General features: G+C 47.1%; 1 protein-coding gene across 1 annotated transcript in view; it reads left to right on the plus strand.

Moving 5' to 3' along the window:
• Positions 1-27,501, plus strand: part of DAP (death associated protein) — a 177,156-nt gene that overhangs the window by 61,621 nt on the left and 88,034 nt on the right. The window contains exon 2 of the mRNA XM_085606768.1: positions 5,206-5,305. Within this exon, the coding sequence (XP_085462894.1) occupies positions 5,206-5,305 (100 nt within the window). The remainder of the gene's footprint in view (positions 1-5,205; positions 5,306-27,501) is intronic.

The raw sequence follows: 27,501 nt of genomic DNA on the forward strand, positions 1-27,501 counted from the left end.
GCATGTGAACAGAAATATCTATCAGCAAACAAGGGCAGATAGATAATTCCGTGGTCAGCAAAGTGAGAGGGGGAGCACGAATGCTTATGGCAGCAGTAGATGGCCGACAGTTAACTTCTGAGACCAGGTGCACTGACAGCTACAAACCCCCAGCACGTACATTGCTTAGCCATGTCAGGAGGTCAACTAAAATAGATAACACAAGTGGAGTGAAAAAGACGAGCAGCAGAGGACGGAAGAATTATGAAGGAAACTAAATGGACACCACAGCCAAAATGGCTGTTGCTTATGCGAAGTAAAATATTACACATTTCCACAGTAGGCTTCTAAGGGAGCCCTTTTCTGCCAGCACTGACGCTGCCTACTTCTCCCAGATGTTTTCATTCCATAAAGAAGCGAGATAAATTGAAATTGTTTCCCTTTATTTCCACCCCCTAATAGGATCAGATGTACAAAGCATTTTTGTGGCCTAAATGCTTTGATTTGGAGTTTGCAACCTCAAAATTACTTTTTGTAACGTACTAACCCATTTTAGGAGCCTGTAACATTTTCCAACCCTTGCACTAGGTTTACAAATGCCTAAGGAATTGGCATTTAAACGGGTGTTTGTAGGTGCCCCTTCCAAATAGTGATTCCTATCTATATGTATCAATGTATCCATATGTATTAATGGTTATATTCATGTTTTATGACTGAAATAGAGACTGAAACCCCCTCGCCAAGTTGGAGGTCCTAGCCCATTTGCAAATGGGAAGGTCGACATGGCATCTCTTTCCTTTTGTAAATGTGAGGAAAAAAGTTGGAAAGGAGAGAGTGGTTAAGGGCACCACTACTTACTCTGAAACAAACTTTTAAAAAGCTTTTAAACTTTTTTTTAGTTTATTTTGGGCTCAATTTCCTTGAAATAAAACATGCTGCATTAAGAGAAAAACGAACTATCACATGATAGCAAATATGGTGGTTTGCTGACTTCAGCTGGTCCCCTTCCTGTGATGGCTACCATGTGTAGTGAGTTGCAGTGTGAGACTTATCTCACGAATATTGCTGAGGTTGGTCAGATTACGACCCACTGTTACTCATAAGTATGTGATGTGACCTACAAGTACATAGGTCAATTTGCTGAAATTCCACACTGGTCGCAAAAATACTGGTCAGTTTGTAACCAGTGTTTTGTACATCTTGCCCTCCTCCATTTCGAAGTACAGAGTTAGGATCATGCCGTAAACTAACACATAATATGGATATTGTTGGGGCTATTCACAAATGTAACTTAGAATTGTCGGTAATTTACTTTTACAGTTTTTAAAACTTTAAACATTTTGAATAAATTTAAACATCTGCAGCTTTTCACGAAATAGGAGTGTAATGTTAATCAAGTGTAAACTTGCATGTCTCCACCTCTTGACAAAGAGGGTGGAGTCCAATTACAACTGTGAGTTACTACTGCCAAAAAAGAACAAGCATTTGCAATGCAATGGGTCTCGCATTTATAAGAGTTTGAGCTATTGGCATTGTAAAATTACAATGCCTTTTATTTATGTTTTGGTTTTAAAACGAATAAAAGGCATTGTCACTTACAATGTCAGTAGCATAAACTCGCATAAAAGCAGTGTGCGGCGTGCAGCAGTGTGCGGCGTGCAGCAGTGTGAGGCATGCGGTGTGCAGCAGTGTGCGGCGTGCAGCAGTGTGAGGCATGCGGTGTGCAGCAGTGTGCGGCGTGCAGCAGTGTGCGGCGTGCAGCAGTGTGCGGCGTGCAGCAGTGTGTGGCGTGCAGCAGTGTGTGGCGTGCAGCAGTGTGTGGCGTGCAGCAGTGTGTGGCGTGCAGCAGTGTGTGGCGTGCAGCAGTGTGTGGCGTGCAGCAGTGTGTGGCGTGCAGCAGTGTGTGGCGTGCAGCAGTGTGTGGCGTGCAGCAGTGTGTGGCGTGCAGCAGTGTGTGGCGTGCAGCAGTGTGCGTCGTGCGGCGTGCAGTAGTGTGCGGCGTGCAGTAGTGTGCGGCGTGCAGTAGTGTGCGGCGTGCAGTAGTGTGCGGCGTGCAGTAGTGTGCGGCGTGCAGTAGTGTGCGGCGTGCAGTATTGTGCGGCATGCAGTATTGTGCGGCGTGCAGCAGTGTGTGGCGTGCAGCGGCATGCAGCAGTGTGTGGCGTGCAGCGGCATGCAGCAGTGTGTGGCGTGCAGCAGTGTCGTGTAGCATGCAGCAGTGTGTGGCGTGCAGCGGCATGCAGCAGTGTGTGGCGTGCAGCAGTGTCATGTAGCGTGCAGTAGTGTGCGGCGTGCAGTAGTGTGTGGCGTGCGGCAGTGTGTGGCGTGCGGCAGTGTGTGGCGTGCGGCAGTGTGTGGCGTGCGGCAGTGTGTGGCGTGCGGTGTGCGGCAGTGAGTAATGCAGCAGTGTGTGGCGTGCAGCACTGTGTGGCGTGCAGCGGCATGCAGCAGTGTGTGGCGTGCAGCGGCATGCAGCAGTGTGGCGTGCAGCAGTGTCGTGTAGCATGCAGCAGTGTGTGGCGTGCAGCAGTGTCGTGTAGCATGCAGTAGTGTGCGGCGTGCAGTAGTGTGCGGCGTGCAGTAGTGTGCGGCGTGCAGTAGTGTGCGGCGTGCGGTAGTGTGCGGCGTGCAGTAGTGTGCGGCGTGCGGTAGTGTGCGGTAGTGTGTGGCGTGCAGCGGCATGCAGCAGTGTGTGGCATGCAGCGGCATGCAGCAGTGTGTGGTGTGCAGCGGCGTGCAGCAGTGTGTGGCGTGCAGCGGCGTGCAGCAGTGTCGTGTAGCATGCAGCAGTGTGTGGCGTGCAGCGCCATGCAGCAGTGTGTGGCGTGCAGCAGTGTCATGTAGCATGCAGTAGTGTGCGGTGTGCGGCGTGCGGTAGTGTGCGGCGTGCGGTAGTGTGCGGCGTGCGGTAGTGTGCGGTAGTGTGCGGCAGTGTGCGGCAGTGTGCGGCGTGAGGCAGTGTGCGGCGTGCGGCAGTGTGCGGCGTGCGGCAGTGTGTGGCGTGCGGCAGTGTGTGGCGTGCGGCAGTGTGTGGCGTGCGGCAGTGTGCGGCGTGCGGCAGTGTGCGGCGTGAATCAGTGTGCGGCGTGAATCAGTGTGCGGCGTGCAGCAGTGTGTGGCGTGCGGCAGTGTGTGGCGTGCGGCAGTGTGTGGCGTGCGGCAGTGTGTGGCGTGCGGCAGTGTGCGGCGTGCGGCAGTGTGCGGCGTGCAGCAGTGTGCTGCGTGCAGCACTGAGTAATGCAGCAGTGTGTGGCGTGCAGCAGTGGCGTGCAGTGCAGCAGTGGCGTGCAGTGCAGCAGTGGCGTGCAGTGCAGCAGTGGCGTGCAGTGCAGCAGTGGCGTGCAGCAGTGTGTGGCGTGCAGCAGTGTGTGGCGTGCATCAGTGTGAGGCGTGGTTTGTAAACAACAAGAAAAGCGGACATCAAAGGAAGGGTGGGAGGGAACGAGCATATGGGGTGAGTGTTATAACGAAAGTTCTGGCGAAAGCAGTCTGCTGCTTTCAAGTCAGATGCCAGATGCCAGCTTCGGGCTTGAATGCCTCACATGCACTGGCCATAAACCGCATTCCTAAGGTCTTGTGCCCCTTACTAAATCTCTCTGAATGCGTGAGGCGGCGCACGCGCAGGTAGTAGCTGGTGGCAAATGGAATGCGCGTGGTTGTGCGCGTAACCGCTACCCGATCCGCCTGGGAAGCCTTTGTGAGCATTTTCGGATGTCACTACATAAGTCTCGCTGAGCGATTGCTTACGCGATAGCCAGGCGAGACCTATAAAGTAGTAAGTCTAGCACCACACCTGACCAACCATCCAACCATTGATAGTGCAACACCATCCCATAGACAATGTTGAAGGTTGGTACATTAAAAAAAAAAAGGAGGGAAATGTTACATTATTTAAAATAATTAAAAATGTAAATAAATATAATTTAATGTTAAAAATCTTAAAATAAAACATTTTTATTAAGTTCTAAAATATTTTAACAACTTTTTTTACATTTATAAATTGTGACATTCATTTTTATTAAAAAAATAGTTGAACTACTTTTAATTCTATACATCACTTTCAAATCTTATTGCACAATAAAGTTTTTTTTATTTCAGGTGGGATTTTTTTTTAATTTAAACTTAAAAATATTTGTAATCTAATTTATTATATATTCAAATTATAGATTTTATTCAAAATTAAGTTCTGTAGATTTTTAAATGTTATAGTTAATACATAAAATTAATTTACACTTAATATATATCATAAATGCTTTTACTAATGGATTATGTTTCATAAGTGTGTTAAATTGTCCCTATACTTTACCATATGGAGATCTCCGCCCTGACTGTGGAGTCTCCCTGTGGTAAAGTATAAGGGAACAGTAAAATAATAAAGTTTATCTAACTCGATAACTACTGATCACTTTAATAATAGAACCAGTTTTTAATAGAAAATTTGCCCAATGCAGGATAGCTTGATCTCTGTCCAATAAAAAATTGCATGCCTACCTGGACCTGAACATCTTTTCTATGCGATGCTCCTCCTTTCTCTCCCTTTGACTCATTACCCTTTCTCTTCCCACTCCTGTTCCATCCTCATTGCTATCTACCCTTTCCTCTTCCCCATTGCCTCTTCGTCCTCTGCTTCAGCTTTCTTTCAATTCTTCCCTGCCCTCTGTCTCACTTCCACACTCTTCTCCCACTATACACCCACTCCATCTCAGTTCTATCTAACTCCTGTTGCACCTTTCCCACTCTTATTTCCTCCCGCTCCATCTCTTACCCTTAGTCTTGTGCCATCCTCTTTCACTTTCTTCCGTTTCTTGCTCTTCCCCTCTAAGCCTCTAATTTAGTCCCCTACCCTTTTTCCTGCTCTCTGGTCCTCCTTTTCTACTCCTCCTCTTCCTTGTCAATTTCACTTCTCCTCTACCTTTCGCGCCACCCCACACTCCTAATCCTACTCTATCCCATGCTCTTCTTCCCCCAGTTTTGATGCCCTCTTCCTTGGGTCTCCTTTAAGTTATTTTGATATAGCTAATTCCAATTCTTGAATTATTGCATTGATTATGATGTTTTTGTTCTCTGCATGACTGACAACACTGCGGTTCCATGTAAAACTCAATCATACCCTTTGGTCCTCTGCACTGAACGAAACTATAAAATACATGCGATGTCGAATGCATCGATGCCTATTTTTGATGGGACGGGACAGCTGACTTTTGATTTGTGATTTCTTCATTTCAGTGAAGGCTGGCGGCATGCGAATTGTTCAGAAGCATCCACACACACCTGATTCCAAAGAAGAGAAAGAAAAGGATGATGAAGATTGGGAAACCGGCACCAGGTAGGTGTTTTATGTTCAGTTGCATATTGAATTTGATTCTTAAACGGTTTTGTAGCTGTCAAAGGAAAGGCAGTAGTGGGTGTGAAACTCTCCTTTGCGCCCCAAAGCAATCTACAGAGAACCATTATGTACAGCAACACACAAGCCTCGTACAACACAAAATACCAGATCTGTAGGCTGATTACGTCCAGCTGTTTCAGTTAATTTGAGGTTCCTGCAGATCTTATTGTGGAAGGTGCTGCTGGGCATGATGGCTTCCATGACAGTGGGCAGTGGAACACAAAGAGTAAAGAATGAAGCACATTAGCATGGGACATAGTGCCTGGGTCTCACATCTTTGCAGATCACTTGTAGGACAATGCCTGGACTTCAAGGTGGAGCATGCACAAGGGTTGGGGTTTTGTAGATGGAGCCTAGGATATTTTACTGGCAGCTTATAGAGGAAGAGTAGCTTTCATTGCCTTCCACCATGAAGGTGGAGCTCCAACTGTGAATTAAGCCCTAAACTCAGCCTGTCCTTGTGCTATCCGCACAGCTTATTTACATGCTTGAACTTGAACATCTTGTTAACACTGTTGTGAGTTATCACATTTTCAACAATGTAACAAAAATGTTAAATATTGATGTGCATTATAACAAAAGCATGGCAAATATAATTTTCTGTGACGATGTCTGTTATTTAAAAGCAGGTGACTCTGCTTCATGAAGTGGAAATCTTAGGCAATAGAATACATGTTGTGCGGTTCTTGAGCTATTGCTTTAGTGGAAGCCCAAGTCAGAACTAATAATCGCACTGGTAAGGCTGAGTGGCATTTCAAATATGCAAAAACTTCACGGGTAAATAATGGTCTTTGCACGCCCCAGGAAAACAAGTAAGCAAAGTTTCACTTCTTCCTCGGCGGGATGGTCTCCCCAGCACCATACGACTCCCATTATGTGAAGAAGGCTGCTTTAATGAGACAGGTGCACAACTCAGGTAGGCATTGCCTTGGCTCTTGTCATACTTAATTTTAAAAAACGGCCTCCCTAAACATTTATATATCCTGTCCTTCCCACACCCTAAACAGTCCCTTAAACATTCCCCTGTACAACACTCCTTTCTGCCACAGACCACATCCACATGATCCTTGACAGAGGGGAGATGGTAAGCCCTCATTCTCCCGGACCTCTCTGCAGCATTTGACAAGGTCTTACACCCCATCATCATCATCAGGTGTCTGCAGAAGATTGGCATCCAAGGACCCGCCCTCCGCTGGATCTTCTCCTTAACGGATAGAACACAAGCTGTTAGCCTGTGGGGTTGTCCGCTGAACCCCACATCTGGTTTAAGCATTTTTCTGATGCATGTACCAACTTTACCATTGATAATTGTAGTTGGGACGTATTAGTTCCATCGAAGAAAGTGCCCTGTACTGAGTGCATGGATATCTTGATGGATAACAAGCTTCAAGCCATTGGTAGTGCGAAACTTGATAAGCCTCCAGGCCTCGGCAAAATACCGGGGAATCTTTTGGCTTCTGTATATCAACACATTGTCAAACACTATACTGGCAGGCGCTGACCTACCTAAAACTTGGAGAAGAACAAAGATTAACCCCATTCATGATTAAAGAAATTGGGGTAATTAATAATGACATACCTATTAGTCTAATCAACAACCTCCCAACAATCTTTTGCAGACAAATTCTTGCCAAACTTCAAGGCTGGCGACGGAGAATGACTGCTAATTTATTGGAAATCTGTTGTCTTGCAGCGGGATCACTTTTGTTGCTTTTTTAGACTTAAGGTCTGCATTTGATTTGATTCCTCTGATGCAAGTTTTTGGGCAGTATTTGAGCGAATGGGCACACGTGATTATATTCTAGCCATGATTATATGCATGCTCAATAACTACTAAGCCCAAGTCATGTGGGGGAAACTAGTGGAAATGAGATCGTATCTCCATTGGGAGAAGAGTGCTTCGGTGTTGGGTGTTAGCCCCCAAACTGTTCTCATTGTATAGTAACAATGTCTTAAACTATCTATAAGATTGCGTAACTCATTCCATCAAATTGGCTGGCAATATGATACCTGCATTACTTTTTGCTGATGACACAGTACTCATTTCTAAGACCTCAATGGGGCTTAAGTTTCTTACGTTTTTGTCTTTTGTGAACATTGCATGGATTTAATGACCCTGGAGACTTCATGCAACCTCCTCCCCCACACACACAACATTAAAAAACAAGCATTGACGAAGCCAATGGGTCTGCAATTGGCTACAAGTCATTTTGCTTTGTCATACAAGTTGATGGGCTTTTATGAATAAAGTACAGTATATGAATACTAAAATACTTTTTGTGCTATATTAAGCAATGGCACTGAAAGGAATTGGGGTGTGTGGGTATGCTCCTTGTGATAGGGCAGAATGCAGTCACTCAGTGAAGTTAGCCAATGGCTGAAGTGGGCTAACCCACTGCCCCATGCTGTAGTGGGCCAAGAAAAATGTGAAAGACCCAGTAACTGACCAGTGGGTGAAGAGTGCCCTCTGAAAGCCCCTATAAGCATGTTATACATATGATTTTAGTAAAATTAAAAGATCTATGCTTACATTAGACCAAAAAAAGGTTGATGGTGCCCACCAGAAATAAAAAGCATTATAGATAAATGCCCTATGGCATTATGGGGTGCTCTTTCAATGGAACAGAGAGTAATAAATTAGTTTTTCCTTCCACTCGTTTATTATTCCCTTTTTAGCTTCCATTTTTAAACCTATTTTTTTGGCTACCCCTGTCCCCATCCTGTGTACCCACTGAGTTTTTAATGTTAAGGGAGATCCCAAAGGCCCTCTTGGCCCTTGCCAGCTCCCCAGCTACCACCATGGTGGGTTGCCAGCATTTTATTTCCCAAAAATGGCTAAAAGCAAATCTATTCTTTGATCTAAAAAAAAAAAACATGCATTGCCATGGTAGTCAAAGGCACTGAAGGAAACTGCTTTGTGTGGATGTGCTTCTTTGGGTGGATGTGCTCTTTGTGAAAAAAATAATGTCATCACTGAAGTGAAGTTAGCTAGTGCCTGGTGCCTGGTGTGGGCTGACCCACTGCCCCATGTTGCATTCTGTAGCGCGCTAGAGAAAAACGTGAATGGTGCAATAACAGACCAGTGGTTGACAAAAGCGGTCTCAGGGCCCCTATATGTAAGTATACAATAATAAAACTCGAGAAAAATGTAAAGGCTTGAATAACGCCAAACCTAAAGGGTAGAAAAGTAGATTACAGAATAGTTAGCAGATTTTTTTAGAGAGAGAGACAGAGAGACAGACACTGACTCTTCCCCTTCATATTTATTTAATGTGCTTCTTTTGTAAATCTGCCCGCTCCCCAGAGCCACTTAAGGGCACTTGTTGGAGTTAATGTACATGCATCGAAAGACAAGTGTGTATATGCAGTAACCTTTAGAAGTACCCTTTTCCTAACCCTTTCTTTTTATTTCTTTCCTTCAATAGTAATTAGAAAGACACAGTATCCTGGGAAGATGCTCTAGTTTTGAGTGTCTATAAAGAAGCAACCCCCCTCCGAGGGTTCTTGCACCTTGGTAAGGACAAGATCGCTCTTCTCCAGGGAAGATTTCTGCAACCTATTTCCAGACATTGTTCTGCCCGACTTAGGTTCCTCTGTTTATCCCGTTTCTAAAGGGAACAGGTTAATTGGTTAACTCTTGACCCAGAACAGTTATTTCACCTTCACCAGACACCAGCCATCTTTTATTTGGAGTGTGTGAGAAAAACTTAATGGGAGTTTTATGGTTCCCGGTTTATGGCCTGTCTGTCTACAAGACATTCCCCACATCTTCAGTAGAAATAGTGTATTAGAAGGGCACTTTCTGGCCAAGAAACCCTTGCATATGGCTTGAGGACGTTCTTCCTTCCCAACAGGAGAGTTCACGAGTGAGTTATTTTGCTCTAACACAGGACTCTCTTTGGACATCATAGGGTAATTGATTTTTAGATAGTTTTGGGTGCGAGCTAACAAGATTATGGCGGCTCACATATTTTATGGTTTGTTTAATCTCCAGTGGAAGTCCATTTGTCAAGTTCCTTAAAGGGATTTGACTGAACCAGTTCAATCACTATAAACTTTATTCGGTCTTTGAAATAAAAACCATAAGTGATACAAACCATAACATTCACATCAAATATAACTCATTCTCAATATAATCCCTTTAAAAAACCATTAAATGATAAATGCACAGGTTAACAATCCTAAGAGAATATCTAAAAAGACGACGACTGTCCTGCACACCCCAGGGGTTTAGTTGCAACTGTTTCTCAGTCTAACATCAACATTAAAAAATAAAAAAAAATCCTGAGAACATTAATAATGATATTGCCTCGAGTATTTGCAGATATAAGTGGGTGGGTCGAACGTGAGTAGAAATGGCCCTTTTCAATACTGGGGGGGATATAATGTTTCCTAGGTACTGCATAAAAACTACGAAACATGGTAGTGTAGTGTGTCCTGCGGAGTCCTACTGTCGTAGCCGCATGATATGAGATTACCATCCATGAGATTATTGATTGATTGATTGACTGAACCAGTTTGAGACACGTGTGCTTGGGACATCTCTTTAGACACCAGAATGAAGATGGCGAGCCCCACCTACTAGGGCAATTTCACAGACTAATCAAATACACCAAATGAAATATTTACACTCTTGTGAGGAGAGTACTTTTTATTTTAGAAACAAGTGCTGTTAGACAAGTGGAATTTTCCCGAGGGAGAGCAGGCCATGGCAGAAGCTAGTAGCTAGTCATTCAATTCAGAACTGAATCCCTCTTTGTACTCCCAAAAACGATATTCACATTTAACCCCGTAACTGTTTGGGATTCTATTTTTATCACACTTTTGGAATTTCTCCGAGAGGTAGCCCATTTTTACAATTTTCTTTCTGCTTTCAACTTCTAGCTTGTGCTGAAAACCAGTGTGAAACCCATGGATGATCCAGGAAAGTTATAGATTTCTGAAAGTAGACCAAACTCAGAATTCAGTAAGGGATCATATGTGTAGATCCCTCAGGGTTTTCCAAAAGAAGGTAACTGTTGAAATAAAGAAATATCGAAAATGATTAGGAAAAAAAGGCCATTTGTGATAAAGTTTTCATCTGTAACTTTTTGTGACAAAGGTCGATTTACAAAAGCAATATGCCATTAAATGTGCTAGACTTAAGAGGTATTTAGAGTTGTAGGTTCTCCAAGGACCCGAGTTACCCAGAGCCATCAACTGAGCTGCACCGGACAGTGGTCTTTCGCTTTGTACCGAGTATAGACCGATTCATGTGGTGAAATATGTAGAGTGCAAAATGGATATCATGGAAACCTATGTATTTCTGAAATAAGCACAAGATAAGGAGTTTAGGAGCAGTGGTTGTTCATACATCTTTGAATTTGTGAGAACCCATATTAGCATATAATTTAGAGTATATTTTTCAAAATGCCTTCTTTCTTACACATGAACCTACATTTGGAAAGCAAAAATGCAGTGAAATCAAATTGGTAGTAACAAATGTTCTAATATTCTATGCTCCCACATATAGTCCGATACAAATGGTACCCCACCTGTGTTGCTAGGCCTAGTGCCCGCAACAGGAAAGGGCCCAAAAAATGCAAAATGGACACAACATTTTTCCTCTTAAATCTGACCCTTTTTTGCAATGTGGGTAGGTGTGGGGTTTGGGTCCTAGCTCTGCCAGCGTCTAGGCAAACCTGCACTTTTTTAAACTCTAGACATCTAGGGAAATCCAGGGTGGGGTGACATATGTGGCTTTCACTAGATTTGTTTTAACCAGTACCTAAATCTTTGACAAAAAAAACAAATTTTCCTGATATTTCTGTGATGAAAAGTTCTTGAATCTGTGGGGAGCCACAAACTTCCATACACCCAGCATTCCCCCAAAACTCTCAATAAAAATGGTACCTCACTTGTGTGAGTAGGCCAAGTGTCTGCAACAGGAAAGGGCCCAAAACATAACATGGACACATGACATTTTTCCACTCAAATCTTGCCCTTTTTTTTTTTTTTTTTTTGCATTTTGAAGGGCTGTGGATTTTGGGTCCTAGCTCAGCCGACTCCTAAGCAAACCTGCAAATTTTTTAAAAGTAGACACTTTGGAGAATCCTGGGTGAGGTGAATTGTATGGCTTTCACTAGGTTTATATTTACCCAGAATCTCTTGCAAACCTCAAACTTTGACAAGCCCACATTTTCTTCACATTGTTGTGATGGAAAGTTCTAGAATCTGTGGGGAGCCACAACTTCATTCCCCCCAGCATTCCCCCAAGTCTCGCGATAGAAATGGTGCCACACTTTTGTGGTTAGGTCAGTGGCCGCAACAGGAAATGGCCTAAAACACAATATTGATACATCACATTTGTGCACTGAAAACTGACCCTTTTTTAGGTCTCGTTTAGCGGTGCAGCGCATGCGCTGCTCGCTTTGCGAGGCATGCAGTATACACTACAGGTGAGGGAAGCCCCACCCACTCCCCGCCCACTTTTTCATTGGCTTGTGGCTTTTTCCTTTGTAAATGCTGCCTTCTGATTGGTTTAGAAGCTGCTAGTCCCGCCTTTTGACGGCCATGTCTCCTTCCACGGCTATTGGCCCCTTAACTGCGTGTTTTGTAAGCACTACTTTGTGGTCGTGCCACCCCTCCCGCTGTCCGAGCCTTCTCTCCTGCCCTTGCACTTCCATTGTTCGTGCCTTATTAACGCCCGCCCACCCGCACTCTCGTTTGCCTTACATCGTAGGCATGCGTTGTGGGAGGTGAAAGGTAGGCACTCTGTCGCAAAAAGGCAGGACATTGATACCATGGAAGCGGGAGCCTACCCCGCCTTTTTTGTTGTTTATGGAAAACGCAGCGGCAACAACAAAAAACGTCGCAACCCGAGTCGGAAGTCGGGTGGACTCCCTGGACATAGGCGGGGCCTTGCAGGAAGACAGCGTCCCAAGAGGAAGTAGGCGGCCGTGCCTGGTTGGGGGCGTGGCTTAAAGCCCGATGCAGAGTGACCCACGTGTGGCTGTGAAAGCGGCGTCCGTGCAGCTGAAGAGACGGTGAAGTCCGAATTGCAGTCCGCATGTATTATTTTTATTTACGTTTGCAGCTGCGGGGGGCTGGTGTGCACGAGGCAGAGCAGTGTTTACAGCTCGCGCTGGTTCACTGGCTTCACTGGTGACTTCTGGATTGCACATTGCACAGTCTAAGTGAAACGCAAGGAGGGCAGTAGTGTTGCTGCGTGCTCACCGTGCTGCTGTGAGTTCACTCTCTCTGGGCTGGCTTGGCTCATTTGTTTCCTGTCCGATTTGTCATGTGATGTTCTTAGTTGAGCAATATTTTCTGTTTTTGAGAACGGGCTACGCTTCAAACATGATCTAAACTGGACTGTTGACCCTGTGCGATTTCGGTGATGTGAACCGATGTTATTCTTTCATTTTTGAGGGAGGAGAGGGGGGATTTAGGAAGTGGGAGGCAGCTAACAGCAAAGTGCACACACTCCCTGTTCGGGATTAACTCCTTCGTGCCCTGCCTGTTAAGTAGAAAGTTCAGAGCTTGTAACATGTTAGGCAGACACCAGAAGCGTCTCCCACCCTTCCAGCAAGTGATGCATGTTTCATTAGAACATTCCCAAAGATTCAAGTTAGGCGGGTGGCCGGCTTCAAGATGTACGGTTTGCGGGCTACGCCGCAAATTCAGTACTTGCGCAGCTCCTAGAGCTGCTGCAGGTAGTTGGCAACGGGCTGCCCCCACGCTACCACAGCGGTATTATTATTTTTGCCCCTACCTATGCAGCCCAATTTCAGCGCCAAGAGGCCAACAGGACGGTATCACTGGGCGGCCTGCACTAAACTTTCAGGATAGCGTGTGAGACTGTGGGCCGGGTGGTAAATGGTCCCGAAATCGCGGCCTCGCCTCCCTGCATTGCCACAGCCAGCCCTTGCAGGCCACAGAGAGTTGCTGCGTAGGAGCACCTTCCGTCTGCAGCCTCCGGACACACAGACACTAACACGCGGCCCAAGTAGGTATCACGAAATTTCTGGTTTTCATGTGGAGGCTGTGTGTTATCGCTTGTCTAGAGCCCGCCGCTCTCTGCATGTTGAGTTTATCTGCAGGTGACAAAGGCACCAAAAATGGCAGCGTTTCCAAGTTTCGAACGCCTTATGGTCTGAAGGCAGACCTCTGACCTTTAAACAGCGAGTAGCAAAAGAAACGGGAAGGTGGCATAGAAGGGATGCCATTTTTAGAGCATGTTATCCACGGTTCACACTTAAAAGAACACTCCTATTGTACTAGGTAAGACCGTGTAAAGATAGTATATGATGTGCTGCTGTAACATGTGTTTTGCAGTATTATATGTAATGCAATACGTAGTAACAAACTTATTTTAATAAACTACGGCAGAATCGAGGGTAATATTAGTAGCCTGGCTTGTTCCATAGAATAATATGGAGCTTGTTCACCACCTGAAAAGTATTTAGCACATAACCTAACGTGCCCACCTGATAATTTGTATTATACTGAATTCTGACACAAGTGGTCCAGCGTTTTGATATGCACAAATGGGGTAAGGCTGGGTGATAGGATTCCTCCTGATTCTGGAAGTTTCCATCATAGAAATGTAAGGACAATGTGAGATTTTAGCAAAGTTTGAGGTTAGCAGTCATTGTGAGTAAGAAAACCTCATGGAATCCACGTAAGGTACACCACTCTGGAATTCCCTGGTTGTCTATTTTTCAAAAAATGTCTGTGATTCATACTTTTGCATGGATGGCACTACAGCACGACCTGAAATACCGCAGCTCCCTCGATTGCTTATCTATCATTGTAGCTCGTTAGAGCCCTTTTTTATCGTCGTCTCTTGACCCACCCACATAAGTGTTGTACTGTTCTTATCAAGGGATATGTGGGAACTCTGGAGGTAGAAAATGTATGGCTCTCCACAGATTCCAGCAGCCTACCCAAGCCCAAAAAATGCATCCATTCATCATTGCAAGTGGGACGATGTTAGGAGTTAGCCACACTCCTGCCCATATGAAAAAAAACGCACCCACAAGAATCAAATTTCGTCTTGCTTGACATTTGGATGGGATTTTATTAGTATGCAGGGGAGCAGGAAGACTGTTTAAACTTTTAAGGGTGAGGCACCCTCCCTTTTTATGTTTTTGTGCCATTTTGAATCCCCCACTGTGTAGTGCGCTTTCTGCCCCCCCCTGAGGGGTAAATGGAAGGCAGACTTGCTGTCTAGCCAGGGGGGTGGTGGCAGGGGTAACAAAATCTGGAATTGGCCACACCCGGACACCAAATGGAACAAACCAGTTTTTCTGCACTCCTGCAATGCCAAACATGGGGTTTGTTTTCAATTTGCCCCTGAGGGAGCAGAAAGCCCATTAGAGACCAGAAAGATCAAAATGGTGGCAAAACAAAGAAAAGAAGGGTGTGGCCTATCCTTACATCGAGCTACACCCCTGCCCCAGAAGGGGCAATAGTGTCTACCCCACCCCGGGGGCAGATGGGAGGTTTGGTTTGTCTCAAATGGGGAGGTTGCCCCAAATCTGCCTCCTGCGGGGGGAGGGGGCGTAGAAAGTCCACCTGATACCAGGGATTTTGCCTTTGGGGCAAAAGAAAGGGGTACGAATGTTGCACTCTGGCATTGGTCAAACCTCCACCCCACATGGGACAAACCAGAGTGCAACACCCACACCACTTTCTTTTGGCCCAAGTGCAAACATCCTGGTGTCAGGTGGACTTTCTACCCCCCAACCTAGGGGGACATATTTGTAGCAACCTCCCCAGTTGAGAGAAACATCCTATCTGTCCCCAGCAGGGCAGAAAGACACTATTGCCCCTACTGAGGGTGGGTATGGCTCAATGCCTGGGTAGGCCAGCGCTCTCCCTTTTGGCTCTGTTTTGAAATCCCTGGTGTTTAGTGGGCATTCTGCCCCTTGGCGAAGCTCATTAGAGGTCATTACCCTTATCCACCCCAGGGGAGGGCAGACAGTCTATTGGGGCTTAGGGTGGGGAAGAGAATGGGTCCATGCCCCCCCCCAAAAAAAAACACCACTGCATAAATGCAGTCCCCGGTGTTTAGTGGGCTTTCTGCCACCCGGGGAGCAAATTGGAGTAATTTCCCCTCCACCCACATGGGGGTGGAGAGACTGCCTGTGCCCTTTTGGGGTGGGAGCATGGCAACCGACCTGTGTACATTTTCTTTTCCCGGAGGGAGGTGGGGGGGGGGCATGTTGGAATTAAAATGTTTTGCCTGTGCTGGTTATGTATTGTATGTCTTATGTTAGCATTCACGGCACCATTTTATGTTTAGCAGCCATTTTGAGCCGTGATCAAAACTAACCTTTCTCTCTGTCTTTGCTGAAAGCAGCTGTGATAGTTTTTGTTTCTCCAAGGCTGAGCCTTGCTGTACTAATGAATAGACTATTCTTATTACTGCATACCTTTCCCACTAGATAGAGGCCTGCTCCCACCTTTAGAGCGGTGGGCACAGGCAGAACAACCTTGGTGTTCAGATAGCATGTGACCGGTCTCAGGATCGAAACTCATCCTTCTGTACCTGCTTTGTCTAACTGCCTCCAACTGGAAATTTCCAGTCAGGGCGTGTCTTCATTGGTTCAGAATTGTACATAATGTATCACCATGCTTGCTGAAGTCAGTCCCTCTGCAGCAGTCCCAGGAGGCTGGTCCGACTGGACTCTGCTTGAGTGTACCTGAATAAATATTCTTAGGGACCTATTAGGATGGTGGGCACCCTAGCGGTGCTGGGACCGGCCACCAGTTGTGCGGCGGTCCCGCACCGGCAATTAGGATGCCACCCCCACGGTGTGGCTGCACCGTGTGCATTTACATGCACAACGTGGCAGGCACCACGCGGTGCCTGCCACGTTGTGCATGCAAATGTACTCCCCATGTGCACCCCCCCCAACACCCTGGGGGCCCGCAACGGGCCCCCACAGTCATGCACCGCATCCCTTTGCCTGTATGCTAATATGGATGGCAACCATATCCAGCCCCTTTTCCGCCCGGCGGACGGTCTTTCCGTCTGCCGGGGTCCCCCCGCAATTGGAATATGACGGGAGGTAAATCGGTGGTGGGCGGTGTATAATGTCTGGTGGATCGCCACGGTGGCATCCCCTATCCACATAATTGTGTGGGCGGTGCACACAGCACGTGGCTGCAGTGCCTGCCACGTTGTGCATGCAAATGCACCCCCAACACACTACGGCCCCACAACGGGCCCCCGCAGTCATGCACCGCATGCCTTTCCATGGCGGCAGCGCCTCCATGGAAAGGCACTAATTTGCCTGTATGCTAATATGGATGGTGATGTCTTCCAGACACCGCCACCATATCCAGCCCCTTTTCCGCCCGGTCGACTGGTCGACCAGCGGACGGTTTTTCCTTCCGCCGGGGTCCCCCGGCCATAGTAATATGGCGGGGGAAATGGGTGGCGAGCGGTGTATAATGTTGGGCGGATCGCCTCCCGCCCGACATTATAATAGACCCCTTAGTTTGTATTCTCTACTGTATGACAGACTCTTCATTTGTATGGAAGGCTAAGAGGTGGTCCCAAGTGACCCGGGTGGCCCTAATCTGGTCACTTCCTTCGGGCAGAAAGACTGTTGATGCATTTTCTAGAGGGGGAAGCATGGCCATGCCAATGGTGGCCAACCCCACCTGTGTACATTATGTTTATAAATATTTCCCCGGAATGTAGGGGACGTTCTGCCCCTCCCCCCCCCCCCCCCCCCCCCCCCGTGGCAGAAATACTGTTGATGCATTTCTCTATCGGTCTATGCAACCCCCACCCCTTCTGTCTATTTTTATAGGTTCCCTAGTGTCTAGTCGGCTTTCTGACCCCGATCGGGTGTAATCACCCCCAGCCAACCTCAGGGGTATGGGTGCAGAAAGACTTAATTGTTCAGGGGTGGTGGGGGGAGCACAAGCCATTGCCTAGGGGGCCGCTCCCCCATGTTCCTTGTGTTCTAGTCGGTGGATCCCTGATTGCGGATCGCTCTGCTGTGGTGATCCCCAAGCTGGGATTGACTGGGCATAGGTACCATTGGAAAGAGGAGATTCTCCCCTTTCCTATGATACTTCTCCCAAAGCAAACCCGGCTTGGAAGAGGGGGGAATATCTTCCCCCCCCCCCCACCCCCCCAACCTCCCCCAGCACTGATGCAGTGAAAATAAAACAAGCCCATTGGCTCGTTTTAAATTCACTTTACAGTAATGTCTGATCGTCATTACAGTAAATAAAAACACAAAAACACCACTGCCCGTGAAGCTCTTCCTGAGCAGCCTGAGGATAAAATGGAATAACTGGTGCAGAGCACATGAGGGGCCTTTATACACCTCCCCTGAGTTGGCCAATGGCCGACACGTACTTGGGGAGGTAGTGCGTGTCAGCCATTGTCCGACACCCGCACTCAAGGGGATAATAGAGGAACAGATTGAGGCACCAGAGATAACAGAAATTAATAGCTAATCAAAGTGAAGAAGCCAAATGCGGTATATAGGGTGTATGCCATTATTGCACTCCTGATATCTGAGTAATTCAACACTTCAAAATAACAAGAGCAAGAGGCACACATTCTGGAGGTGAGAGCATGCTTGGAGATTAACATGATCTTTCAGACTAAAATAAATATTTACAGGCAAAATGAGATAAACATCACTACTACACTGAACCAATAGTAGGCACCCTATTGCTGAAATAGATGTTTTAAAGTAATTACACAGTCAAGTCGACGCTGTACTAGCAAAAACATGTGGACGCTCAGTGCAGTCTTGTGACTCGTATACAGCTATGTGGTATCACATTGAGCAAAACCATAAACAACTAAACACTTTCAACTGAGATGTCCAGATTTAAAGGTCAGCAATAGTATACCATTCCCCTTTTTAAGGTCTCACCTTTGACAGCGCATGTGCTGCTTACACGCTTGCGAGAGATATTGTATACAACAAGAGGCTTGCAGCCCGCATAGTGCTTGATATTTGTTGGTTTTATTATTTTTATTGGCTGCTTTCTAATTGCCCAACACGTGCTGGCTTCACTTCTTCACCAGTAGTGATTGCTTAAATTTGATTGCTGTCCTTCTGCTGATTGCGCTGTGATTGAGGTACTACTTTTATAGTTTCTTCTTTTCAGCCGTCCTTGTTGAACCGCTTGCCATTTATTGCTATGTTTTACATTACCATACCGACTTCAAAGAAGCCTGCTTTTCTCCTCTGAAGTGGATGTTTATTGTGACAACAGATGTTCTCTGCCTTTACTGTAGCAACAGATGTTATCTGCTTTCAAATGTATTTCCCTAATACATGGACACGGGTGCAATTGGTTTCTTTGTTATCTGATTTTTTTGCCAAATGTCGCATGTTTTGTCTTTTTCATGCATGGGGGATTAACTTATTTGCAGAGAATCACAGAGATGCGGAGACCTAACAAGCATTGGCAAAGCCTTTGAGGCTGTTGGCTGTACCATTGCCTGTGTTCATATCGTAGTGCATGGATAGGCATTGCCGACTTTGGCAATGATTTGTGCCATTCTGTATATAAAAAAGGAATATGATGCATCCAGTGCTTATTCAACTTTTTAAGACCAGAAAAAGCATGTTGGCCCTGGCTGCATCATGGCGCTTTTTAAAATTAGTTTTGGCCACACTGAAAATCATCTGGGCTGCTGTAAATCATGGCTACAAAACATTGCCAACGCCAGTAGCTCTCATAGGCGAGACTTATTTGCTGTGCCCGTGCATGTTATTTATGAAACCCAGGCAAATATGTTTTAAATGCAGATGGTGTACTCTTGACCTTCAACGTGATGAATGATTTTGCTTTGCTTTACACTTATTGAAGCAGTTAAGACTGAAACACTTTGATTGGATGGGAGGCGGAGGGTGGAAAAGAGTTGCAACGCCTACCCTCTTGGTCATGTGATCCTTGAATGTGTCGCACTGGACAGTGTTTGAGTTTACCCCAGTCGGAGGAAAGAGTAGAAGTTGTGATTGGAGGTGTTGGAGCAGCCAAAATAAGTATATGAGATAGGCGACTTAGTAAAATAGATTAAGCCAAAGCTCAAGAGCCTAAACGGTAAGAGAGAAAGAGTTGGGTTCATTTTGCAGATAGCACTACGCAAAGGAATCTATTTAAGCTAAGAAGAATGTTCAAAGTGACCCAAGGTCTGGAGGATTAGAGTATTTTAATTTTCTTTACTTGTTCCAGGGAGAGAGCACGTAATTATTTCACGCACTACTGAGTTGTGGACTTATTCTCTAGTCTTATTCAAGAGGTATCCTGACTTAATAACTAAACAAATGGGAAATACAGTATAAAAACATTTGAGCCATTGTGTTCTGTTGACACGGTGATGCCAGTCGGAGTACACTCTGAGGAGAAAGCCAGTATGTAAATAGATTTAGGAAAGAATGCATCCTGGATTCCAAATCTTGACATAAGGGAGTGCTTTTAACAGGCAATCTGTATAAAATGTGTCTAAGCACTCAAGTTGAGCCTTTTACAAAAATCTGATTCCTTCCTTTCTTTTCTGCGTTCCTCGACTTTTTACCACAGAGCAGCCCAGCACCTACAGTTTTCCCTCTTCTATCCCTCCGCTACCCTTCTCTATCCAAATAACTGAATAACATAGCCACCGCTCAAATACTTTCATATTTCACTGTACTAATTCACCACTAATCCCTCACGGGTTCCCGAGTAGCGTGCTACTCGCCGAAAAAAAGCGCTTCAACACCCCATCAGGGGTAACAAGCACTATATAAATGCAAAACTTTTTCCCTCTTCTATCCTTCGGCTAACCTTCGCAATCCAAATAACTGACTAATATCCACCACTCAAATTACTTTCATATTTCACTATACTAATTCAACACTAATCCTTCATGGGTTCTGGAGTAGCATGCTACTCGCCGAAAAAGCGCTTTGACGCCTCATCAGGGGTAGTAAGCGCTATATAAATGCAATTACAATACTATACAATACAATACAGTGGACCTGGGGAAGCTGACACCCTCGTTAGATGGAGTTGGAAATGGTGGAAGTGAGAGTTTGATTTATCTGGTGACAATGCACCCAGGACTGTATCCTGTTGTTGAGGCCTGTGATTGGGGCACAGCGGGTCTCTCAGGAAGATAAGAGACCACTGGACAACCTGGCAGTGGGGCTAAGTTCATAAAGTGGACTCCGGGCCATTGGACCATGGGTGAGGATTCCAGGCGGTCTCATACTAACCTAGAGTGGGTGACAGCCACCTCCATGTCAAATTTAGAAACCAGTTGGTAGTAAGGTGCATACTATTTCAAATTAGAACACCGTGATCTGCAATATTAGAAAACTTTACAGATACATATCATTTTTCACAAAACGTACTGCCAAACTTACCAGATGCAGCATGTTGACAAATTCATCCCAGTTGTGACTTTTGTATGCACGTTCCTAGGCATGGGCCAAAAGTTCAGAAACAAAATGTGACTTCATTGTGATCACATCTGTGGTCCAAAGTGGAGAAAATGCCTGAAAAAATCAGGAAAGACCCACATCACGTTAAAAAACATCACTAGTTATTACAAATGCACACAGACCTCTTCTCCTGACAAGAGAGTCTACCTTTTTAGTAGAACTGGACATGCTCACATCAGGCATAATTACTGTTTTAGCAGCAGGAAAGAACTTTAAGAATTTCAGGTTTAAGAGGCAGGAGAACGCGGGGAAAAGTCTCCTCTGCAACGAAATAGTGACTGCTTGGATATTCCTTCCCCTTCTAACTACGCTGCACCATTCAGTGGAAAATTGAGGGTTTTTCAGACATGTGAGAGGAGCGAACTTCAGATCAGTGCGTTTTGCTTACAGTCAAATAGTGTTACTTCATTGACTTTGTACTTTTACCATTACACCATCCACAAAAAGAGCGAATCAGCAGTGACGTTTTCCATATTTTGAAAGCTGGAGTCTTTATTAGAAAATGGAGTCTGTTGGATATTTGCCCTTTCTGCTAGATTAGATTTTTGCCTTAACAACCCAATGTTTACTGAACTCGTTTTTGTTTGCATTTGGACTGTGGGCACTTCATCCCTGCTAACCAGGGGTCAACTGCTTGTGCGCTTCCTTTTAAAATCTGGTAAAATAAGTACATACCTGATTGGTACATTTAATTTACTTTATAGGTCCCTAGTACATTGTACTACATTTAGCCACAGCCTTTAAATTCAGTGCGTTTTGGGGGGGGGGGGGTCGCTGCAGCACTCATTGTGCCCCCCCCCCCCAGCCCTGTGTGTGCAATTTTAAATAAACCTTTTGCCAGACCTAAACCTTTCTTTCTAATACTTAGAAGGCAACCCTAAGGTAGGTCCTAAATGTTCATAGGGCAGGGTGCATGCTACTAAAAAGTAGTACATGTATATTTGAAAGTTGTACATGCAATGGCAGTGAAAAATCTCCAATTGTTTTTTACTGTGGCAAGGCTAGCTGCCGATTGACTTAACATTGGTTTGCAATATTACATTTAATAAGTGGTAATCTCAGTTTGGAAATAGCTAGAAAATAAATTATTCTTCCACTCTTTTTAATTGTAATTTAAAATCCTCTTTAATAGTGAAGTCTGGTGTTTATATGACTGTTAGAAATGGGATCTCTGGTTGGCTAAGGCTTGCGCTAAAGCCAGACAGAGACCACCACTCTAGTCAGGGCAAGGGAGTTACGCACCAAGTTAACCCTTGCTCACCCCCTTGGTAGCTTGGCACGAGCAGTCCGACTTACCCCGGTGGCAATGTGTAAAGCATCTGCGCAACACACACAGCAACAACATACTAGGCACACCACAAAAAGGAACTCCACATAAGGTTATATCAAAAATAGCCTTTGTATTACCATAAAACACATTAGAATAGTAATCACACAATATACACTGTGCCACCTGGCACTAGGCAATCTTTACAGGGGATTATATACCTATGACAGGGCCACGTGGGCCACTGTCTGAATCATCACTTAGTAAAGATAATAAATGTAGACATATAATAAACGTCGAACACAACCAGTAATTACTGGCAAACACTGTTCTTCGCATCAGCCTGTAACATAAACTACATTATGCACAGTATCACATCAGGCGCGAATTACATTCTGCGCCAACCTCACCAGCATAAACACATTATGCAATCTTCTCAGAAGTCTAAACGCATTAGACTATAACCTCCTAAGTATAACTCACATTAGGGGCATAAATCACACAGTGTAACATAATGTCCCTAGCATAAACCATACTAGGCAAAACAACCTCACACATGAAACTACATTTAGAGGTATAGAACAGGGTGCGTAAATCATACTCCATACGTTACATTTCCTAGCACCACATAATCACATTAGGGCCTGGCGCCCTACAAACCTCCCAGTCCCCCTGGCCGACTGGCCATCTCAAAAGGGCTCAAAATGCCCTGTGTCCAGAATGTCAGGGCGCGCTGCCAATGCATCGGAAGTAAAGGGTGCGCACTCTGCGCAGGCCTAAACGTTGCAGCTGGCACGAAGTGCTGCGCAGCTGTGAAGGAAAGGGGGGAAAAGGAGTGCATCTCACTCCTGACTGCAAAGAGACATGCCCCCCAAAGAACTGAGGCCTAAACGATGCAGCTGCCCACTACATTGCTACTCACCGGCTCTTGGCAGGGGGAGGACTCCTCTCTTCCCGGTCTCCACTTGCTCCGGCCGCCTCTCTTCTCCCGGGCCCCCTCCTGGGACCCGGGACTCCGGCACAGCAATTCCCAGCGCGGGGCTTCCCTTCCTCACGAGAGCCCTGCGCTGTTCTCACATCTCCGGCGGGCGGGACTTCCTTTCCTCAAGCGGAAGTCCCAACCCGCTCCAGGCATCGTGCTGCCTGACTTCCAGTTTTCGCCCGGGCAGCAGCAGTGATTTCCATTAGCAATGTGCGGGGTTGGCTCCTGCCAAGGCAATCACAGCGGGGTGGGCTCCCGCAGCAGAAATAAAGGCACCAGTATGCAGCAATGAGGGTTAGGCTCCCTCTATTTAAATACAAATATGAGCGGGGTGGGCACCCGCGATTGTAGGAACAGAACGCGGGGTGGGCACCCGTAATTAAAGCACAACTGGGATATTCCTATGCTGGGGATTCACTCTTAACAGGGCTGCGCTGCGAAGCCCACGCTCTCCATCAGCTGCAGGGAGACAGCTTATTTAGTAAACAAAATAAAGCGCTCACAAAGTGCTAGGAGGTAAAAAAAACAAAGTCCCAAGGATAACAAATGAAGCAAAAGGTCCCAGTAAAAAGGTCCTCACAGATGAAAAGGGCAATACAGGGCCCAAGGAGGCAAGCCCTCATGGTAGCCCCCCCTGGGCCCCAGCAGCAGCACGCCCTGGCAGGAACAGAACTGAACATTTTCATGGGGTCACAGCCCCTATATTTATACCACTTTCCCCTTTGTGTCACAGCACAGGGCTTGGGGATACCAGTCAGAACTGGTTTGGGGGAGCTTTGGAGCACTTTGTTTTGCTCAGCTCCTCTCTCCTATGTCAGGTGGGGGCTCAATGATCAGATGCACCACAGGGGGCGGAGCCGGCATTGTGGAGGGAAGGCACAGTCCTATTCAGGTCCCAGGTGCAACTCCTCCCTCCCTTCTGCATGCAGATCTCTCTATTCACCACTGGGCAGACTCCCCCCCCTGTCTCCTGGAGCCACCCACACCTCTCAGCTCCTGTCAATCACAAGACAGACATGCAATTCACATCAGGCAGGCAGACACACAGCACACAGAAATACCAACTTCTAAAAGTGGCATTTCTCCACCAGTCACCATAAATCTGCACACACCATTGCGCAGCATTTATTCTTACGAGTTTGCACATATTAAACTTGACCCTGCACTCCCTTCATAACAGGACTTACCATGGACACACATATTCCCCCATGCATTCCTAAGGGAGGGCAGGCTAATCTCGCCACACGCACTCAGAGTGCGCATGCACTTTACACTGGGCCACAGTGCTAAAGTGCCCAGAGGCCTAAAATCACTACCACCATGTCAGAGCTTAAGGCAAAAAGTTCAGGGGTGAACCTGCCAAAATGGGCCAAGTCCAACACAACCCCCTTCCAGCCAAAATGCGGGGCAGACCAATCACCACTGTGATGGGCTTCCCTGCTTGGGGCGATAGAACACGGAAGCGGGCCCGCACTGCAGGGACACCCTCCGGTTCTACGCCACTTTGAACCAACGTGGTCCCTTCTGGGAAAAAAACCTCTCAGGCCCATCTAGTCTACCCCACTGGTACTCCCTAGTTGGCCAGGACCAGGCCCTAGTCCATCCAGATACCACTGGTCCTTGCCAATCCACAGAGTGGGGGGGCAGTAACCCCTGGCACATAATAGCCAATCTCCACTCCTTTTCAGTGTGAGTTCCAACTACCACTGATCCTTCAACCTAGGGTCTGCACCCTCAGGCTGACCAGAGGTCACGGGCAAAGCATCGCCTCACCCTACCTCTACTTCTGGGGTTCCGCACCCTCCCAGGTGAAGCACCCACCAGAACACAACTCTCCCACCAGTTCAGGACCTCTTTCCATCAACTGGTCTACCACCTGGGATCCACATTTACCGGATGCACCGGGGTCAGAGGCAAGGACTCCCTCCCTCTGCATCCCCTTCCAGAGTTCTGCACCCTCCCACCGTAGAGCAGGGTCCCTTCACTTAAGATTGGCCCCACCTGCTCTCAGGGTAGTACTAGCACATTCAGCCAGAGACCCTAAAGATCCCGGCTAGGCCTGTACCACCCCTTCTGGGAAACACAGGGTCTCTTCACTTAAGATGGGCCCCACCTATGTTCACAGGGGTACCCCTAGAAGGCAAACCGGCCAGGACACTGATTACAGCAGCCCTGCCATCCAGTTCAGGAAACACCTGCTCTTGGCTCCCCAACACAGGGTTGCTACCCTTTGGTCAGATGCCCGGCGAACCAGGACTTCCTGAGGGTGACACATACCTAATGTGTTGTGTGACATTCTGCCTGGCGCAGAGCTCACAACCTCCTGTCCCTCTGACAGTGCGTGAAGATGTCCCAGGCCAGAAGTGGCATCACCATGGCCAATCCTATGAGGCTCAGCCCTTCTGGCTGGCCCCTGACCCAATGGTTCTTCCACTGGGAGCTCTTTCCACCTCTCACCCCTCAAACTGGACTTCTACACCCTCCCCCTAAGAGTGGCACTGCCATACACCAAAACTGATGGAGACCCGACTACAGACACTCCCAGCTCACCTAAAACGAGAAGAACCACCTCGAAGAACGGTCCAGCAGGACAGACTAGGCTCCCTACCTGGTGTTCCTTCATGGAACCAACCAGTCCTGGAGACCGGGGTTGGGGTTCGGAATACGACCCAGTCTCACACCCGCTTCAGCCAGTTTGGGCGTGAGGCCACACAACCTCCTCACAATAAGGGTACCTAGCTGGGCTACACTGAACCGTCTCCGCAGCAAGGGTTGTGGAGATACCTGCACCATTCTTCTAGGGTCACTCCCCAATGCAAGGTCCCTAAAATCAAAGACCTCACACGCCAACGGATGTTGGCGCGACTCCGGAAAACAATTACGAAGTAGATTGTCCCTGACAGAACAGATTGAACAGCCCTTTAACACCATTTACCGTGCTAACCAATCATCCAAACGTCCAGTGCACGACACATTCATCCACACTCCCCCCACAAGACTGGTGAGGCAGCATCTTACTGCCCCTGAAACACAACCTGTACTCCTCTTAACCGGGAAGCAGGTACCATACTAGGGAAACTGGGAATGGGACTTCCTGCACTGGACTACATATTGCTGCCACCACTGGATCCCATCCTTACTGGGAATTCCAGAAAACTAACATTGCACTTGGGGGATAATCTACCCTCCTGAGCTAGTTACTCCATGCCAATTAAGTTACCACCCTAGAAATAGCACGATGGCACAAGAGCAGCCACACTCCTCCAGATTCTCTGGCTTCTGTCCTTGGCAGGACACCCAACTCGTAGTGCACAAGAAACACATTTCCAAAGAAATGACACTTGAAACAAACTTAGAAACAATAACTCCTTTCCATGTGACTATCTAAAATGCAGAGTTTTGTAGTGCAGCCAGTTATCGCTGTGGTATTGCGCAAACGCAAGTCCTATTCTCACCGCTGACAGCCAATGTTAGAAATGGGATCTCTGGTTGGCTAAGGCTTGCGCCAAAGCCAGGCAGAGACCACCACTCTAGTCAGGGCCCTGCCGAAGCCAGCCAACCCGTCGGATACGACACCGCCACCCTCCACGCACTCAACACCGGCCGACAGCCAGCCTGCTACCAAGCCAACCCGAAACGCACCCACGGAGCATTCACCTGCCACGCCTGCAATTTCACCTGCACCCGATCCTGCACCGCACCCACCAAGCCAGGCTCCAGCAACGACCACCTCAAGTGCATCTTGCTCAACACCCGCTCCATCCACAGGCACGCCGTCGAACTCTGGAACCTTCTCGACATAACATCACCAGATGTCGCCTTCCTCACAGAAACATGGATGAACGCCTCCTCAGCTCCCGACATCGCCATAGCCATCCAGGATGGCTACACGATCACCCGGAAGGACCGCGTCAACCAAGCCGGAGGAGGCATCGCAATCGTCCACAGAAACACCATCCGAATCATGACCAACTCCGACGACACCCTCAGCGCCGCCAAACACCTTCACTTCCAGATACACACCGACCCCAAGACCACCCTCAGAGGCACCCTCGTCTACAGACCCCCGGGACCACGCACACAATTCAGCGAAGCCATTGCAGACTTCGTCAGCCCGCACGCCCTTACCGCCTCAGACTACATCCTCCTAGGAGACCTCCACTTCCACCTGGAGAACAACAATGACCGCAACACCGCCACCCTGCTGGACAACCTCGGACTCAGCAACTGGTGAACACCCCCACCCACATCGCCGGCCACACGCTTGACCCCATCTTCTCCTCCAGCAAGCACATCTCCTTCAGCCACTCCACCGGACTGCACTGGACAGACCACAGCTGCGTCCACTTCAACTTCAGGAGAACCACGACCCACAACCACCCTCAACAGGTTCCCCGCAGAAGCTGGAGCAAGATCACCTGCCGACCAGCTC

This window comes from Triturus cristatus, chromosome 5_2 (assembly GCF_964204655.1).
Source record: "Triturus cristatus chromosome 5_2, aTriCri1.1, whole genome shotgun sequence".
NCBI lineage: Eukaryota > Metazoa > Chordata > Amphibia > Caudata > Salamandridae > Triturus > Triturus cristatus.